General features: G+C 38.2%; 1 protein-coding gene across 1 annotated transcript in view; it reads left to right on the forward strand.

Annotated features, from left to right (window-relative positions):
* The first annotated feature begins 13,345 nt into the window (after positions 1–13,345).
* LOC121253569 (probable RNA-binding protein EIF1AD) overlaps positions 13,346–21,349 on the forward strand; it is a 33,082-nt gene continuing 25,078 nt past the window's right edge. Inside the window, exons 1-2 of the mRNA XM_041153569.1 lie at positions 13,346–13,415; positions 14,897–15,023. Coding sequence (XP_041009503.1) covers positions 13,346–13,415; positions 14,897–15,023 — 197 coding nt within the window. The remainder of the gene's footprint in view (positions 13,416–14,896; positions 15,024–21,349) is intronic.

Here is a 21,349-nt window from a genome sequence, read left to right on the forward strand (position 1 = left end):
CCTCAACATGGCCCCACCTTGAAACATAAACGAGGTGCAAAGGCTCGCTTGGCGAGTGGCAGCTCTTAACAAGTTCGTGTCAAGGTCCACCGACAAGTGCCTACCTTTCTTCAAGGTCCTACGAAAGGCACGAGTATGTGATGGCGAGTGTGACCTAGTGTTTGAAGCTCTCAAAAAGTACCTCACGAGCCCACCGCTCCTCAGCCAACCCCAGTGTGGGGAGACGCTGACCCTATATTTAGCAGTCACCCCTAAGCTGCCTCCTCAGCGTTGGTGCGTGAAAATAATGGAGTCTAGAGGCCGGTCTACTACACCAGCCAAGCGTATCAGGGGGTTGAAGCTAGATACCCCCCATAGAAAAGTTGGCCTTTGCATTGGTAGTAACCACGCGCAAGTTGCGCCCATACTTTCAAGATCACCTAGTAATTGTCCTCACGAAAACCCCCCTAAAAAGGTACAACAACGATCGGATGCCTCAGGCCTGCTCATGAACTGGACAATTGAGTTGAATGAATTCGACATCGACTATGCATTGCGGAACACAATCAAAGGATAAGTGCTAGCGGACTTCATTGCTGAGTTTACCGGTTTCCCGGTAGAGAACGATAATGCACCACTCGTGAAGCCCTGACAAGTATTCGTTGGTGGCTTATCCTGTCGGGCTGGAGGGGGAGTGTGAGTGCACATCGTTACATCTGAGGGAGAGGAGTACAATTAAGCCATCAAATTCGCGTTCAAAACGATGAACAACGAGCTGGAGTATGAAGCACTACTTTCAAGGCTAATGGTGGCTAGATCTTTAGGTGCCACTAGAATTGAGGTACGGGCCGACTCTCAGGTAGTGATCAATTAAGTGTGAAGGGAGTCTGTTGTAAAAAGTGAAAAATTGAAAAAAAAAAAAAAACTTAGCACTAGTAGAAGCCAAGCGCTCTTATTTCAAGTATTTCCAAATTTAGCAAGTGCTGAGGGCAAAAAATAAAAAAGCGGACAAATTGGCATGTGTGGCATCTGGATAGGAGGACTCCCCCTGCCAGAGCACACAATGATATGAACCTTAGAAGTACTTGCTGTAGGGATTGATGTAATGTAAATACTGCCCGAAGGCCCAGGTTGGGCTGAGGACATACTCAGGTATTTGGAAACCAATAAGGTGCCAGAGGACAGGCATGAGCCAAGGAAGATTAGAAATAGAGTAGTGCTACACTCTAATCGAGGGAATTCTATATCAAAGGGGCTACATGCGCTTCTCTTGAGGTGCATCTCTCCGGAAGAAGCACAATATATGTTGGCAGAAATACGCGAAGGGATCTGTGGGAGTCACTTAAGAGGAAAGGCGCTGGCCGGGAAAGTAATGAGGGCGGGGTATTACTAGCCCTAGGCCCTACGAGATGCTAAGGAATATGGATGGAAATGTCGGAAGTGCCAAGAATACGCACGCCGAGGCCTTACCAACCATCATGACGAACAACATCACATGGTTCCTATGGAAGACTGTGGTTTGTAGGTTTGACATCCCGAGTACTGTCATATTAGATAACGGGAGATAATCTGATTCCAATCATTACTGTAATTGGTGCCGAGAATTGGGGCTTGAGTTTCGGTACTTATCCCCATGACATCCCTAGTCTAACGGGCAAGTTGAGACGACCAACAAAACACTGATGGGAATGCTCAAGAAGCAGCTTGATGATAGGAAGGGGGTATGGGTAGAAGAACTCCCCGCCATCTTGTGGGCCTACTGGGTCACAGTGAAAACACCAACTGGGGAAACTCCTTTAATCCTCACTTACGGCCACGAGGCGATGCCGTTAGTAGAGATTGAAATTCCCACCTACGTAGTTCAGCACTTCGAGCAAGAATCTAATCATAGGCAGCTGGAGGAACTACTTGATTTGTTGGAAGAAGTCAAACTGGAAGCTTAAATAAGAACCTCAACCAACAAAAGAAGGGCTGAAAGATGCTTCAAGAAGCGGGCACGCGTGAGAACATTCAAGGTCGGGGATCTCATACTCAAAGAAATAGAAACAACAACGTGGGACGAGGGAAAGCTAGGCCCCCGATGGGAGGCCCCCTATGTGGTCACCACCACAAACTGCCCCTGCTCCTTGGAACACAGAACATCTATGGAAATTTTATTGCTAAGCTAATTCATTGTCATAAATTTGTATATCTCTATGCAAACGTTTCAAGCTCTAATAAAAGAAGTGTTGTATTTCAAGGCAAATTTCAGGAATATAATGTAACCCACCAACAAACTCTCAACCACCAAAATCAACTTAGTCTCCATTAGCAAAGTCAACTCCATCAATGTGATCTACATCAACAAAATTAACAAAATCTCCATCAATAACTTACCTCCCCGCAAGGCAAAATGGACAAGTGTAATGCCTAAAAGGTGCGCTACCCCTTTTGTGGAGGAGTGTAGATTAGCTCTTGACCAGCCGAAGATGAAGACTTACATTCCTCGTAAGCATTAAAGGTGGGAACGGGTCGAGTAACAGATTGCCTGAATGGCTTACCTCCCTACGGGATACCATAAGGAAAGATAGGCCTAAATGTTATATTGTCCCTCCCGTAGCGAAGAGTGAGATCAATTCCACGGCTACCCGAATAACTTACCCTGACCTTTGATACGATGAAGTGTGGGATCAGCGCCAGCTTGACCCAAACTTACTCTCCCTGTGATGTCAATGGGCGGGAGCGGGTCTAGTCCCAAACTGCCCGAGTAACTTACCTCCCCACGAAGGATGATAGGTAAGTAGGCAGCTCAACCTCTTCATTAGAGAGAGCTTGACTAGCCTCTCGGTAGCCTGAATAACTTACCCCAAACCCCATCAGGCGAAAGAACGGACTAGCCACATCGCTGTCCGAATTACCTCCTAAGTGAGGCACCAAAGGGAAAAGTAGGCCTGAAGGTTGCCTTTTCTCTCACACGGCGGAGTGTGGGTCAGTCCTTAGCTACTCAAATTTTTTTTTTTACCTTCCTTGTAAGCGTCAATGGACCGGAGCGGGTTCAGCAACAGACTGTCTGAATGGCTTACCACTATGCGGGATACCATAGGGAAATGTAGGCCTAAAGATTGCCTTTTCCCTCTCGTAGCTGAGAGTGGGTTCAGCCCCATGGCTACCCGAATTAACTTACCCCGACCACTGCTATGACGAAGTGTAGGATCAGCGCCAGTCTGACCTAAACTTATTCTTTCCTGCGGTGTCAACGGGCAGGAGGGGATACAGATATAGACTACCTAAACAACCTACCTCTCGCGGGGAACAAAGGGACAGGATGAGCCAAAGGCTGCCTTGTCCCTCCCATGAAGGAGAGCGGGTTCAGCCCCGAGGCTGCCCGAATACTTACCTTGACCTCCACTGTGGTGGAGGAGCGGATAAGCCATATAGCTGTCTGAATTACCTCCCTGGGGGACAAAAAGACGGTTTAGCATGAGCCATTCTGACCTCTTCCCGACGGAGTGTGGGCTGAGTCTATTAACCGCCTGAATACTTGAGCGAAAAGCACGGACATCAACAACATGGACAACAACAGCGTGGTAGAAAATGACGAGCACAGTACGACATAAACCCAGGAGGCCCAAGTTTGCGAAATCTACTCCTACCTTTAAGATCAAAATAATGAAAGCATTCTTATCTTCCGACCAGGAATCAAATACAAAATGCTAATGGAGATATATGGGTACAGTTTCAAATTGCCCGAATAGCTTACCTCTCCACGGACCAAGGAGACAAGCCGAGCCCTAAGCCGCCTTGTCTCTCAGTGGCGGAGGGCAGGATCAGCCCCACGGCTACCCAAAGAATAGATCTCCGCCATCATTACGGCCAAGAGCAACCCGACCTATTCACCCAACTATGCGGGAAAGGCATGGAGACGACTGCACGCCCAAGTAAAGCACGATGACGCAAAGTGAAAGGATAAAAGAATTGGGCGAGGTAAAGCCCAACCAAAAGGCGGACAGCGAAACGAGGAAGTTAGAGTAAGGAGAATGCAGAGAAACATTGGCCTTGTCAAACAAAGTCGCTAAGGCCTCAGGAGAACGACTACACAACAAAGGAGGATGAAAGCAGCACGAACAGGAAAGCTGTCGCCCAACGGGGTCGTCAAGTGTAGGCCGACCCCCAGGCCGACCACAAAAGAAAGAAGAATGAAACAACATAGGAAAAATGTGCAAAAATACATAGCCAGATACATTCAACAAAAGGTAATATCGTTAATCATTGACATCCGCAACACGAGGCTGCAGAGTTACAGAGAGCAAGGTACAACATAAAACGACTAAGTGCAATGATACATGACTAAAGCCAGCTGAGCGAGATAGAAAGTTAGGAAGGAATCATCAAGTAAAATCGCATGGAGGTCTCGAGAGGATGACTACCCGACAAGGGCAAACGAACACAGCACGAACGAATGAACAGACGGCTTGTAGGGCAGTAAGGAATCCTATAATTTCTTGTGGCAAATCCACCCAGGCCAGCCGAAAAAAAAAAGAAAAAAAAAAAAAGAAAAGAAGACAAAACAAAATGACATAGAATAATGCGCAAAGAAAAATAGCCGGGCACAACAAAATATAAGGCGATATCATTAATTATAACAAGTTACAACATAAAGCCGTAGAGTTATAAAGAGCAAGTTACAACATAAAGCCGTAGAGTTGCAAAGAGCAAGTTATAACATAAAGCCGTGGAGTTACAATGAACAAGTTACAACATCAAAGCCTCAAAGCAGCAAAGAGCAAGATACATCGTAAGGTGGCTCATCACAACAACATACCACCAAAGTTAGCAGGGTATGACAAAAAGTGGTAAGAGTGCGGCGAACCGGAGCCTGATCAGATCATATTTTAGTGGAAGTAGCAAATAGAGATCTCCATCACTACGACGTGTCGATAACGTTCGAGGTTACCTCTAAAAATCAACAAGGATGTAATGGGGCAACTTATTAAGTTGTACGGTGGTAGTGACCACCCATAAGTTTTCGAAAACCATCCATCGACTGAGTGGAGGAATGAGAAACTGTTGGAGGAAGTGAAAACAACATACAAGAATGGTCTCAAAGACGAGCTCAATAAGCAAAAGGGCGAGAACGAGAAGCTAAAACTGAGGTTTAAGGCCACAACACTAGAGAAAAGCAAGAAGATCTGCCCGGAAAGAGCTGTGCTGCCGATGAAAGTCCACCTTCTGTGGACAAGATCGTTCCTAGCTGGACTACCACCGAAGGCGCTTGGAATGAGACCTTTCCAGAGAAGAGCATCGCACTCCAGGGACTCTTTATGTGGAGGAAGATCCCCACACACAGGACCCTCAAGTTGCACCGAGGAAGAACGTGAGTCTTTGTCCGCTCTAAGCTGTCAGTATAACCGAGGCACCACACGTCGTCGCGAATACCACTGACATATGACAACTCCTCCAGCAAACTACGGATAGTAGCTTCACGAGCTTCTAAAACCCGCGCTGGCCTCACCATGGTCGGCCTCCAAGTCCCTTATCCGCTTTCTTTCCTCTTCTAGGGCTTTTCTCTTGTCCGTCAGAGACTTGTTAGCATCCTTGAACTGCTTCGTCAGCCACTTGTTCGTCCGGTTGTCTGAATCCTGTCGCTGGATCAGTTCCTGGTTTTTGGCCTGCAGGCGCTCAAGCTCGAGCTGACAGTTATCAAGAGACTGCTGCAACACCTCCCTCACCTCGGAAGCAAGCGCGACCTAGATTCGAAGGGTGCCGACTTTGCCCTAGGATCTCAACAAGTCGGCAAGGGCCTCCTCGGCCTCTTCTTTATGCTTTCGCTCCTTTGCCGCACAATCTAAGGCCAACTATGCAAGCGAATGAAACGCCCAGTTCTCGCTCATTACCTCCTCTCGACCATCCATGATGAAGGTTGCTAGAAGCTCCAGCTCCTGCCACATAAGTCTGAATCAAGATCAAGAAAGAAAACAAGCAAAGAGTTTGGTGAGTTTGTGAGTAAAGATCTTATTCCCCGCAAATAGCCTTTGAGTTGCTAAAACCTGGCTCAAAGACATGCGAAACACGACGTTAATACTATTCAATGAGTATAATGATGGCCAAAGGGACACTTCTTCGCTTGGCCTCCACCACTCTTTATGTGCCAATTACAGAACCTTTCTCATATTTTGACCTCCAACCATTAGCACCCCTAGCTTTCATTTGATGGGCACGTGAGTTCCACACATCGAAGGTTCATAGTTATCTACGCACCTCCCTAATTATAAGTCTCACTCCATTTGAATTGTGTATATATCGATCAATTCTTTTTTCTTGTTTCTATGTGTTTTTTCTTTCTCATTACCTCGTATCATTATTGAGGGCTTTATCTTGCCGAGGTGTGAGACCTACATGCCCCAGCACATGTAAGTAGACTCCACAGACTCACTTCATAGCTTAATTTACACTACTTTTGGGCACCAACCCATCCTTTCTACCTTTTTTTTTGCATATTTTTTTAAAAAATATTTATAACGAATTATTTATGATAAAAATTATTATTTTTAATAAAAATAAATTCATTTTAATATGATATAATAATTTATGCAAAAAATAACTTACAACGAAATAAATCGTTTTCTTATATTGTTGGTGATGCTACTTTTCCACGAGGAACAACTATCATATTTTCGGATGCAGAACAATAGATTCTCATCGATTGCCTCATGAATAGTTAGTTTTACCACCACATGAAAGGAATGAAAACAAACGAAAAAAGAAGAAGATATATATAGAATTTAGAAATCTACCTCCATGTCAGCCGTCCTATATATATAGAACATTAAAAAACTTAAAGATTGTTTTAAAACACAAGAAATCTAAAATGAATAAAAAATAAAAAGAAATCTTTTAAAAACTAAAAAACTATCTAAAAAAAACTATACTAAAAGAAATTAAATTAAAAAATGTAAAATACTGAAAATAAAAAAAATAAAGATTAAAAAATGAAGGATATATATATAGAAAAAAATGACTTAATTTTCATCTTACAATTTTTATTAATTTCACATAATTTATCTCTGTCTTTCCCTCCACAATAATTTTAATAGAATTTTCTATTAACCCTCTTTTTCATGGATACTACTTTGGAAAAGTTCTTGTATGCATGGGTCCTTGGATTTGTTCTGATTATAAATGATTTCTTGTGAGAAAAAGATTTTAAAAACTATATAACTTATGCGGGAATCATGATGATCCTGTTATAAGAACTCGTTTCTGAAATGAACGTACTGTTGACTGATATCAGAGTTTGTTCCTTATAGTGAGTCATGATAAGTTTTCTTTTTCCAAAACAACTATAATGTTTTCAAGTTTTTTCCCCTTCTTGTGGGCAGATTGATGATAACTTTTTTGTTCATTAAAGTTTTGGTCTAGGAAGAGGCATTAATGGAATCTTGACGTTGTCGACCATTGCAAGTCTTCCATGATCTCTTTAAAAACGCGTTGAATTGAGTCTTTTCCTCTACTTATGCAATGATGGCTGGTGGGCATGAAGAAGCATTTGGGGAACAAGTGGAATCCTACCCATGCCACTTGCATGTTTGCTTCACTCGCTACTTAATTAACTAGTACTTACTGAATATTAAGATACGTTAGCCTTGAAAGATTGCCAATTGTAGATGGGATTTTAGAGTTATTGAAGTAATATTTATAAGCAAGATTAAAGCTCCAAAGAACATGAGAAAGGCGGAAGAGGCGGCTACTATCAGAGTTGATAGAATCATAGACACAGCCTTCACCAAGGTCAAGCACGGTGCAGATTGCACTCAACCCCATTCCATGAGCAACAATTTGATCTAACATGACTAATTAAGGCCCTGTTTGAAAATAAGAAGTGTTTCATTTTATCATTACAAATTTTTCAAATTTCTACGTAAAATATAATAAATAATTCAACTTTTTTAAATTTCAAAACAATAATAATATTAAAATATAATATTATAACAATATTTTATTCAATTTTTAACTTTCATCTAAAACAGTCTCATCTCATCTTACCATCCAAACCGCACCTAAAAGAGAGAAGAGAAAGCGTAAACATGTGGGCATGGTTTTGGACTAATGTTTTGACTCTTGAGATAGTGAGAGAACAAGAAGCTAATGGCTCTTCTAAGCCAGTCTCAAGTTTAAGGACAAATCCCCTTCGAAGTTTCATACCTATCCAAATTGTGGCCTCTCAATCTATCTAAAAACTATCTAATTTTACATATTGAAAGTCTAACAAGTTTAGTCCAAAAACCTAACCCGCCTCTAAGAGATTCTTCTTAGTGGCATCACGTATCGTCCATAATACCTGAAAGCTTGTCAAAATTATTTTCTTTGAGAACTCTAATGCTCCAAGATTGCGGATTGTACAGGGAGTTCTCATTTCGAATATTCCAGCTGCCACAACTATGACATCTTTCAATAGCATACAATATAGATCTCATTGGTCACTTGCCCGAATTTCATTCTAGCACTCTCCTTCAAGTTTTAAGGTATTGTTTGGATATTGATATGAGATGATTTATGAATAGTAGTGAAATACTTTAAGTTGAGATGTCTTATAGAATTCTAGGAAATGAGAGAGAAAAAGTTGAATAAAATATTATAAAGTTAAAATATTTTTAGAATATCATTTTTGTTTTGAGATTTTAAAAAGCTGCATTATATTTTGTGTTTTGTTTGGAGGTTTGAGAAAGTTATGATGATTAGGTAATGATTAAATAAAAAATTTGAAGATTTGAAATTGAAAAGTGTTTGTATTTGTGGTATTTGGATATTGAAATAAGACAGAATCAGATGAGATGGAAGAAATTTTTTAAAAAATAAAAAATTTACAAACTCATTTAAAAACACTTCATTAACAATTAAATAAAAAATATATAAATAAAATAAAATGAAAATCGATAGCTTTTGTCGGGATGCATCCTCGGTGGATGCAACATTTTTCGTGTGTGTGACCTTAATTAGTATGTTACACTAGATGATGGATATCCGCCAATGTTTTGTACACTTTGCTTCTCGGGATGGCAAGCACTTTGGATATTTTGGTGCTCTCCATGTTACTCATCGAACAACAATTTCTCGAACCACAAAATCTTGTCGTGATCAAGCTCGGGAGGCGAGGTATCAAGTCATTTTGTTCTCCATCGTGCTCACCTAGATGTGCTCTTTCCCTCGCCATGAAGATTACCAAGGTGGCGAGCACTTTGGCTCCTATTACAAAACAAACAAGTGCATTGCTAGTGCGATTCTCAACTAGTTTAAAAAATATGCAAAAGTTATAATTTAAGAAGTTTTGTGTTATGGATATAATTATTACTATTGCATAATCTTTTAAAATTAATAAAATAATATTTCAAAATCTTATTTAAATTAAAAATAATAATTTGTGTAAAAGGCTTATTTATTTTTATAAATAAGATGAGATGAATTGAAATTGAAATTAAAGTTAAAAGTTGAATAAAATATTATTAGAATATATTTTTTTAATATTATTCTTATTTTGTGATTTGAAAAAGATGATTTGTTTATTTTATTTTATCTGAAAACTTGAAAAAATTATAATAATTAAATGAGATGAGATGAAATTAATTGAGAGGAGTTGCTAAAACAAACTAGCAGTCCGTAACAGACTCGTTTGTTTTTACAGTTCATCTCAATTCATTTAAACTCATCTCATCTAATCATTACAACTTTTCTAAATTTTTACACATCTCAATTCATTTTTTTAAATTTTAAAATAAAAATAATATTAAAAAAATATATTCTAATAATATTTTATTTAACTTTTTATTTTTATCTCAACTCATCTCATCTCAACAAACAATTGAGTCGGAATCATTGTTCCATGCGATTTTGGGCAAAACAATAGGGTCCTTTCGGGCAATCCGTGCTACGTAAAACTCATTCGTTTCACGCTTTCCTCTTAGCTTGGTTGCTGTCTTTTGTGAAAGGCGGGTGAGTGAAAGCAAAACTCTGTAGTTTGTAGTAGTAGTCTGGGTAGGAAGAAGGAAGAATCTGAAAAGGGCGGCAGGGGAAGAGAAGTTCAAATTCGGAATTGGCCAAAACTCATCGAACTAAAATAAAACGAGGCCTTAGAACAGCAGTGCGAGTTCAACTTGACCTCCAATTTTAATCAGAATCGAACGTCGAAATTGGATATTCGACTCTGTTGGTTAGAGCATTGACATCCAATTCTCTAATTTTTTTTTTTTTTTTTTTTTTTTTTTTTTTTAATTTTAGCTAAAATTGATACTTTCTATAATTTTATCATAAATTTTATTTATTTTTAAAAATCTTCTACATCTTATTTCCTATTCTTTCTCTATTTTATTAAAATAATATTCTTCTATTATTTCTTTATTACTTTTTTCTCTCACTTCTATTTACAAACTTAACTACTTAATATTTTTTTTATGTTTTAAACTATTACTATAGTGAATATTTTAAACAAAAGTTTAAATTATTTTTTTACTGGTTTGATAATATTTTTAAAATTATTATTTTTATATTTTAGTAATTATTTAAATTATTTTTAAAATTATAATAAATATGAGTATAAGAGAAAATGTAATTAATTAGAAGAAGAATGTATTTTATTTATTAGAATAAAATATTAATAAAAGATGATTTAGGGAATGAACATGCCAAAACTAAAATCCTAAAATAGGAAATGGGATAGGGAATGGGATGAGAGGAGGTTTTTGAGTTTTTTCCTAAATTATTTCCTATAAATTAGAGATAACAGTGATATAGAGATGCGGATGGAGATACTCTTAGAGCCCAGCCCCAGATACAAAAAGAGATTTTCTTTGAATTTTCACTGGCTTATTTATTTTTATGGATAAAATAAGATGAGATGAGATGAAAATTAAAAGGTTAAATAAAATATTGTTAGAATATATTTTTTAATATTATTTTTATTTTTAGATTTAAAAAAATTAAATTATTTTTTTTATATTAAAAATTAAAAAAATTATGATGATAAGATGAGATATTTTTTGAAAACAAACGAGTGAGTCATCGGCAGCCGGATGCGGATGCGCTTCCGCTCTGTAAAATAACGCGCGCCCGGACCCCTTTTCTCTCTCACTGTCTCTGCACCACTGCCGAAGATCAACTTCGTCTCTCACGCCATCCCTACACCTAAAAGCCAGCTCTTCTCCTCTCTGCCTCTCGCTCGGTCCTTCCTGCCGGAAGTAAACTCCCGCTGTCTCCCTATCTCTCACGGCCTGAGCCAACAAAGACTAACTCTTTCACGCTCGGACTCTTGCATCGCTGAGAGCCCAGGTGATCTCTCTCTCGCCCTGTCTGTCATCCCAAAGTGTGTGCTAGCCGCACCAACGAAGACCAAGTGTTTGTGTGCGTGTGTGTATGGCTGTGCAACCAGCCTTGTGGTTGTGGAGTTTTACCAATTCTAACTCCTTGGTATGGCTCAATACTTAGGTAATATATGCGATTGCAAGATCAAGTCATTGGGGTTAAAAATTATATTTTTTATATGTAAATTGGGGCTAAAAGTTACAGGATTGAACTCTCAATACAGCCCCCACAGAGGGTCTAAACAGCCACGCCTATTGGGTAACAATGCTACAGAATTTTCTATAGTGGCCTAGTCTCACCCTTAACAAACTTGAATTTACATATATATGTATGATGTAATGATGCCACTTGAGTGGCCTTGATTTAGAAATGTTCCTTGCACTTTCGAGCTTTACGGATTTGTGTATGGACGTAGAGAAACAATTAAGAACAAGCTAGGATCACAAAAAATCGAAAATTTTAAACTTTAGAATGTATGCCCCTTGGAACTTTTTCGATTTAAAGATTGTGCAGAAAGTTGCAGCCTTTAGGAATTGGACGATGAGATTTAAAGGAAGTAGAAAACTTTTTCTTTATAGTCTTCTTTTTTCATCATTAGGTAGAAAACTTAGTTAGCATATTGATTAAAGATGAAATCCTAATCCTTCTTACCAACTACGGATGGAAACAGATGCATTTTAGGGCAATCCGATTTGAAATCTGAAGGTTTTGCTTACCTATGGCTGCTGCAGGCCTTGAGGAGGGTTTACAATACTTTTTCCATGAGTTTCTTGATGAACTTAGCGAAAAACAAGCTGAGAAGGGTGCAGACTTGGGAGAAAACAGAGTGTGCGCTCCTGGCAGCAATGCTAGGGTTTTATAAGGGTTAAACTGGCGTGACACCAGTTCTGGAACTCCTGTAATTGGGAGTTTTCTATTTCTGAGTTCAAATAAGTTTATTTCCTAAGCTTTTTGAGAGACGGTAGTAGGATCAATTTGATCGGTGGTCGGTTCACATGGTCAATGCTCGGGAGCCGAGCTCCTATTTGATCTGACCAATTTGCGCCAGGCTTTACAAATCATTCTTTTTAGGTTTAGGTTCATAATCACCATTCTTTGCGATTTCAGGTAAAACGATAGGGCCCTTCTAGGCGATCCATGCTGGGTAAATTCATTCATTGCATGCTTTCCTCTTAGCTTGGTAGCTATCTTTTATAAAAGGCGTGTGAGTGAAACTGTGTAGTAGCAGTCAGGGCATATGAAAGGAGGAAGGAAGAATCTGAAGAGGGCAGCCAAGGAAGAGGAGTTCAATGATTCAATCTCCAGGATGGTCAAGCTATCATGCAAGTGCTGTCTCTTCGAGGTTCTAATCTCATTGAGAACACTTTTACAGTTGCTCTCTCTCTCTGTGTGCGTGTGAGGAATTAGCGCTGGCCCAACAAAGTTCTTAGCTTTTTGTGCATGATGTTAGTAAGATATTTGATCTTTTTATCTGCATTGCAAATGCATTTATGGGAATTTAGGAGTCACTGGGATTTCATGTTACAAGTTTGAAATGGGTTTAGCAAGGTCCTTGAATCTTTCTAGGAAAGCTGCTACAAAGTGCCTTGGTGGAAAGATCCTATCGGTTTGAAGATCCCAAGCCTCATGATGTCATGATTTTCTATTTTATTTTACCATGCTTCTACCCACACATACCCCTATCTCTCTATACTAGCATTGATTAACTGGCACCAAAAAAAAGAAGGAAAAAATAAATAAATATATTTTTGTTTGATAATTATTACCTTCTACATTTTGACGACTTTCTATCTTAGACTTGTAAACAATTAGAAGTCAAGTGGATTCAACCAAAGTCCGTATACTACAAAAAAGTGATTGGCTTGGGTGAATATTGAGGAAGGTAGTTTGCCAAAAAGTTGCAATGCTGTTTATCTACTTGTAATTCTTCTTCCTTGCCCTCTTTTTGAAATAGGTTTGTTTCTCTCTGTACACAATATGTCTCGACCTCCAAGTTTTAATCCTGATACCTTTTATATCTATCTCTCTCAAGTTAATGGGGCAAGGCGAGAAATTACTGGCATTGTTTCCAGCTAGGTTTCAAAAGAGCATGCGGATAAGACGGGGTTTGCTTCACATTAAAACTTAAGCAGAAAATTCTTGAATCCCATCTTGTTAAGCTTTATTCGAAATACATTTACTAAAGGAAAATGCTAGTTGGTCTCCTCAAACTTACTACTCAAATATTTTATTTTTTTTTATTTTTTTTTAATAGTTAAAGAAGTGACTATTAGTGAAGTTGTATATTTTGTTATTTTTCCTTAATGATTAAGGATGTTAAAAAATGTTTAAAAGAAAATGAAAAAAAAAAATTGCACTAGTGGGTAAACGCTGGGTAGCTGACTAGCACTACCCTTTTACTAAAAGTAGTTTGATGACTTGGAATCTCACCGAGGCAGGGCGCGTTGAACCCATCCCTAGAATGTAAACTCCATATTACACTTACCAAGAAAATTACCTGCCATTGTATGGAATTTGAGGGTTAGGTCGTTCCCTCCAAGAAATCTGTCGAACTTATACATTTTCTTTAATTCTTGTAGTTGGTTATTATTACGTACCTCCGGTGGATCAATCTATCATTGCATTAACTATTCGATGGACCTTAAACTCTATCATGGTATTGGTAACTGCCAGTTTTTTGTTTGGGGGAACTGGGTACACAAAAGTAGGGATCAAAGCGAATGGTAGTTCACTGGGTCTGTATTTTCTCGAGGTGCTGGACTCGAACCTGCATGAATTCCTTGAGGTTTTTCTTTTTTTTTTTTTTTTTTTTTTTTTTTTTATTATTATTATTATTTAAAAGTATGTTCAGGCCTTTTGACCATTCATTATTGATGGGAAGGAGCTCTCATAAACCTTTTTTTTTACAAGTAATCGATAATATTATTAATAAAGATAGTCAAAGCCCAAGTACACAAGATGGTATACAAGAGATATGACCTATTTATGTCGATATAATGGAAGCTAGAAAGTCATTAAAATTCAGGCCATTAAATTCTAAAGCTATGGCCCATAGAAATAAACTATGGAAAAATAGAGTTCTAAGTTCTTCCGATGACCGCTCCTTGTTTTCGAAAGTCCAGTCATTGTGCTATTGCCATATACACCACATAATATAGATCGGGATCATCTTCCACATAACCTTGATTTGTTGAACTCTTCTCAGAAGTGTCCAGCTAGCCAATAGATAAACCACAGTTGCAAGTATAACAAAGGATAACTCTACTTGGCTAAACAATTCAACCCACAAGGCTCTAGTTGTCTTGCAATGTAACAAGAGATGTTCCACTATCTGCAAGGAGCTCTCAAAAACTTTATTTCTATTAGAGTATTTAGATATCACATTTCCGTACTTGTATGGAAAAGAAAAGATATAGCAAATTCCCATTTGTTTTTGTTACTAAAGATGGTCCGAAGTGATTGAATGTATAGAAGATGGTGGAGGGGTGGGAGAGCTTTCAGATGATTTATTATTTTTTGTTGTGATATTCTTGTAGCATCTTATATGGACTAAATAACGAAATAGAGTAGCTCTTTCAATGTACAGGTAGTTTTGTTGTGGTTGACATAAGTGGAAAGGAAAAGGCTCTGGAATCGGGTAGCAAGGTGGCATGCCTTGTGTCCCAAGTTCTCTTTTATGAACAAGTTCGCCCTCTTCAGAAATCTTTGGAATGGTGAGTTTTCTTCACGTCTTAACAATTGCAAATGATAAAATTATACTTGTTTAACCAATTAGGCAAACATCACGAGGATGACGTGATTGGATTGTGAAAGTTTGATGTAGCCGAATCTGTTAAATAATAGTAGCCATAGCAGTTCGTTTTTTCAATGTTCGCACTGGGAAACAGAAGCAAAATAGCTTCACTAAATCATGAACTCTGGGTATGGAAATGAGAGCTCACACTAGAATTTACTGGCATATCCATGAACTCAACCAAACAAGAAATCTGAAATTAAAGCAAACATAACAACATGCCAAACAATTACATCTAAGCATTAAACCCCAAAAGTGTTTCAATTCACCCTAAAATAAGCACTTTAGGGATTTAATGCTTGGATGTAATTGTTTGGCATGTTATTATGTTTGCTTTAATTTCAGATTTCTTGTTTGGTTGAGTTCATGGATATGCCAGTAGATTCTAGTGCGAGCTCTCCTTTCCATACCCAGGGTATCTCTACCCCTACACCTACACCTACCCATACTCATACTTCTACTCCTACCCCTACCCCTAGCCCAACACCTACCCCTATAACACCTTGCCCCGCCCCCAAGCCTAACAAGAAATCTACTTCTATAGTTTGGGCTCATTTAACCAAACTAGAGGGTGGTGACTTCAATAACCCTTAAGTCAAGTGTAACTATTGTGAAAAAATCTATAGATGCCACTATAGGAAACATGACACCTCACAATTAAAGGTGCACTTAGAAGACCAATGTAAAAAAAAGTCCAATATTACGATCATTACAAGAGAAAAGTCAATCTAGGCTAGAAATTAGACTTCAAAAAATGGCGGATGAGACTAGTGGGGTGCAACTTTGAGGGGGTATACTAAGTATGATCCTGATGAGTATAGAAGACACTTAGCTCGTATGATCATCATGGACAAGCTACCTTTTCAAGTTGTTGATGGGAAAGGGTTCCAAGCGTTTGCTCGCTATTTGGAACCAATGTTTAATATTCCATCTCGCCACACGTTGGCAAAGGATGTAAAAATATATTTTTGGTCTGAAAAAAAGAAGTTGAGAGGTGAATTGGCCGGTCAATTTGTTTGCCTTATCATTGATACTTGGACATCAGTCCAAAATTTTAATTACATGTCTTTAACTATGCATTTTGTTGATTATAATTGGACATTGTATAAGAAAATTATAAAATTTTGTTAAATCACTGATTATAAGGGTGAGACAATTGAGAAGGCCTTAGAGGCCGCAATAAAGGAGTGGGGGTTGACCCGAGTTCTTACAGTCATAGTTGATAATGCCTCGTCTAATGATGTCGCATTGGGACATTTAAAGACCTATCTTAGAGAGGCAAATAAGACAATCTTGGGTGGTGAGTGTACGCATGTGAGATGTGCGGCACATATTTTGAATCTTATTGTTACTGATGGTTTGAGGGATCTTCATGACTCGATTACTCGAGTCAGGATTGCTGTGAGATGGGTGAGATCTTCTCCTTCGAGGTTGGAGAAATTCAAGATTGCTTCAAGGTCTGCGGGCCTAACATCCAAGAAGGGTCTTTATACTAATATGCCTATACGATGGAACTCAACATATTTGATGTTGGAGGCGGCCCAAGAATATAGGCTGGCATTTGCACTATTAGATGATGAAGACATCCAATATATTAAATATTTTGATGATCGCGGGGGATTGGGAAAACCCGTAGATGATGATTGGGAGATTGTATATATTTTTGTAGAGTTTTTGAGGCCTTTTTATAAGGTCACCACGGCGATATCTGGAACTTTGTACCATACATCACATCAATTCTGTCAGCAAATATGTAAGGTAAAAGAAGAATTAAATGACATGATCGCGGGTGGTCACTATAGGCTGCGGGAGATGGCATTGGCTATGAGGTCAAAGTACGAAAAGCATTGGAGAGATTTTACTAGGGTTAATATTTTGTTATATGTAGCTGTCGTCCTTGACTCGAGATTTAAGGTGAATGGTATGGTATTTAGATTGGGCCTTGCGTACGGGCAAGCATGGACGGAGCTTATTGCAACAAGGGTTCGAGAAACCCTTTGTAGATTATTTGATGAGTTTACCGTCTTGCGGGGTGGTAATATTGCAGCACCTACACCTACCCCCACACCGGTTCAAGAAGTCGATAGTGGGAAAAGACATAGATTGGACTGGAGTGAGAGGTTTGAGCAGAGCCCCTTAATGAGGAGTTATGTAGAGGCTCAGTCAGAGATAGACAGATACTTAGCAGCGGAGTTAATACTATTTTCACGAGACTTCGATATATTAAGTTGGTAGAAGGTGAATGCCGTGAAGTATCCCATCCTTGGAGAGATAGGCTGTAGTCTTTTGGTCATCCCTGTTAGCATTGTAGCCTCGGAGTCGGGCTTTAGCACCAGAGGGTGTGTATTAGATTCATTTCGGAGTTCATTAGCTCCTACTACTGTGGAGGCTTTGATTTGCATGCAGAATTGGATCAAGGGAACTCTAATTCATGTTCCGAATGTTCTTGAGTATGAGGAAGCCGATGTCGAGGTGGAGAGTGGTGATCAACCTGGATCTGGTATTTATTTTAATTTCATTTTCTAATTTCTTATTAATTTATTTATTTTCATTTCATTGATATTCATTAATTTAATTTCAAATTTTATTGTTATAGTGATACATGAGACGACGTCTACGGCTACCTCCGATGCAATCTTTGTATTGGACCCACCATTGCTATGGTTTGCACAATTTTTCCTTTATTTGTTTTTTGTATTTATAATTTTATATCATATTTTAGTATCTAATTATTTTACTTGTTTTTATTTTAGCTTTTGTATTCTCAATATACAATTATACATATGCCCAATCCTAATGACTGATCTATGCTCATTTGCCTCATCTTCATTTCAAATTCCAATTATCAAATCCCAATCTCATATTGGTTAGTACTTTTAATATTTTGTATTTTAATTTTTTTAATTTTTGTTTCATTTTATAACTTTACAATTCTAATTTGTTTTATTTTTAACTTATTAATATTTCAGTCTTTAGGATTTTATAACTTATTAACGTTTATGATTTTGATTTTCAGTCTCACAACAGTCAATACAACTCACCACTCAATGAATTCACCCTTACATAACGCCACGCCGCCATCCCAAAGTGGGGGGGGGGGGGGGGGGGGTAAACCCCTGCCCCCCATTGAACGGACGGGGTACCCCGCCCCCGCATGGGCGGGGTACGGGAAAAAATATCAATCCCTCGCCCATGTGGGAGCAGGGGGCAGGGGAGGGGTGCCCTCGCCTCATAGGGAGCGGGTAGCACCCCTAGTGCCCGCTAGCACAAATCTCTATTTTTATTTTTTACATTTTTTTAACATATTTAAATATTTTAAAAAAATAAAAAAATATACCAATATACTAAAAATCATTTCCTTAATCATTAGGAAAAAAAAAATACATGAACGGTCAAAAATGAAGAGGCAAAGTCAGGTTGCATACTTGCAGTTTCCTATGGGGAATTCCCCGAGTAGAATTTTTAGACGAATTTCACACAAGTTCTCTACTAAGTTACATGCATGCTTCAATTCTTTCAATCTCTTGTAGAATGATTATCTCAATTTCTCTGGATCTATTCCAAATTGACTCTTTATCCTTATTCAACTCACTTATCTGAACCTTCTAGGAAATTAATTTAGCGATTTGTCATGCCTCGCCAAATTAGCTTGCTCTTGTAACACTTTCACATATTTATAAATTCTCTGAGTTGTTCTTCCATGTCCAAATCTACAAAGGTTATAACTTGACAAGCTGAAAGGATTGCTCCAATTCCTCCAATTCTACAATCTATTCGAAATATCTATATTATAGCAAGTTTATAACTGACTTTGGAAATTTTGAGATGCTCTTCCCTACTGGTCTGACCTTGAGAACAACAATCTACAATGATCATTCCCGATTCGTCTAGTTCTACTATCTATTTGGGGTTTATATCTTCCTAACAAATTTCACACGAAATTTGAAAATTCTCGAGACATTTCTTCCCAAACCTAATCTACTTGAATTAGACTTTGAGAATAATAGCAGGCAAAGACCTGTCTCCCCCAATTTTCATCACCATCTATTTACTACACATACTCATTTTTCCAACAATATTGTTGGTCTGGTCATATTTCATCATTAATGTTGAAGAACTTGATAGAAATAGAATTACTGGACCTTTCTCAAAACAAGTTGGTTGGAAAAATATCTCACAACTAACCCAATTTACTTTCCTGACAACTTGTTTAACAATCTTCTCACAGGTCCCACACTGCATGGAAATCAATTTGAGACAGTTTCCGAACAATTCATTTGAGGGTAATCTAGGCGTTAGGGACAAAATTGACTAGGTCCAACTTATTGAAAACTTATCACTAATAATAAAGAAAGAGATAAAACCAAAAGATAAGGCAGGAAATAGATAATACAAAGAAGAGATAAATTAAAAGCAATTGACTCAAACTTTTAAAATGAAAAGACTTCATAAGTCAAGTTGAATTCAATCACCTCAAGGAAATAGACCTCTATATAAGTAGGAGATCCTCACAAACGTGACGAACTCTCCACATGCTCTCTACGTCAAATCCACTATGATAGATTGTAAAATCATCTATCATAGTGGATTTCGCCCCCAAATAACTTGTTGACTTATACTTTTATGTCAAACTACGTAAATCTCTATGTCTCTATTCATTTGTTTTTATTTGGTTATTTTATATTTATTTTTTGGATGAACGTAAAGAACACCATATCGATTGTTTTAAAAACACAAGAAATTAAAAATGAATAAAAGATAAATCTTTTAAAAGCTTTAAAAAAAATCTAAAAATTATGAAAAATAAGTTAAAATACTAAATATTAAAAAAATACTAAAGATTAGAAAGGTGAAGGATTTATCCCTCGCCTCCACTTGCTCCGACGGAAGCAAAAACCTCCTCAAATAAAGTGTGACTTAGACTGTTAATGTACATGACACTACAAGAAAACAGGCCTTTCTCAGCGCCAGTTTTCGTCACAATTACCCCCCCAATTCGCTGCAGTCCCTCGCTCTCGACGATAAGCAAAACGTCGCACGTTTGTTGAGATTAAATGCATTTTTTTGATGATAGTCAGCGAGATGTCATCATCGCTGAAATTGGTGTTCCTATTCCCGCGAATAGATTTCGCCGCAAAAACTGAAATACTCGCCACAAATGCGTGTCAAAACATGCCAACTTATCGACGGACTAAATTGCTTTCGTCATTTTTATTCGATGCAAAAAATATAATAACTCGACGCAATTATTTTCGCCTCTCGTCGGCGTCTCAGTAATCGCCGTAATTATGATTTATAGCCGCGATTTATTCCGACGTAAAATCTGCCTCTATCGCCGGAAATCTGCTGTCTCGACCAAACTATAGTCTGCCGCAATATGTCTATTCCGGGATTTAATTTCTTCTTGCGGCGTTCCTTTATCACCGCAATAAGTTATTTCCCCAACGATGTTTGCATACGACGGAAATGTGTATGACACAACGTCTGACTCTTGCGTCGGCATTTTTTTCGCCGCAATAGACCTACTTTCCAGCGATTTGTTTGTTCGACGCGCTGTAATTGGCCGGATGCTGGGGTACCCCAATTTCGTTCCCATTTCGCCGCAATAGGGATTTTTTTACAGTGCTATTTCAGGCCAAAACGTGGACGTATTAGCGTGGGAAAAAACCCATTAGTGGGCACTTAAATTGCTACTGTCCTGTTGCACTACGTTTGGCACAATTTTGCGTACATACCCCAAATACATATATGTTTGTTTTAACATATATGTTATATTTTGCAATATATATTTGCATTAAAATCCAAGTGGTATATAAAGTATGTACCATCGATGGTACATACTTTATAATTAAACAAACATATATATATATATATATGTTTAACAAATTATGACTTAAACAAACAAATTCAATTATAATTATATTTGCAATCTGGATGCAAATTTAACCGACTAATTATGACACTAGTCAATGCATAGTAGTCATCTAGTATAATATAGCATCAAGTTGAGAATGACGATCCTGCTCAGCTAGCCGCTATATACATATATAGAAACACATGATTCCTTTTTCTATATTAAATAAACCATCATCATGAGACAATAGATTAAGATGATCATGATTCATTCATCAAATATCTCAACCAGTTCATATCAACAGCATAGCCCCCCAAGAGGTGTACATCATGTCATTTTAACAAAGGCAGAAGCCACTATATAATTCTGGTCCGTTGCATATTGGATATAGA

This window comes from Juglans microcarpa x Juglans regia, chromosome 2S (assembly GCF_004785595.1).
Source record: "Juglans microcarpa x Juglans regia isolate MS1-56 chromosome 2S, Jm3101_v1.0, whole genome shotgun sequence".
Lineage (NCBI taxonomy): Eukaryota > Viridiplantae > Streptophyta > Magnoliopsida > Fagales > Juglandaceae > Juglans > Juglans microcarpa x Juglans regia.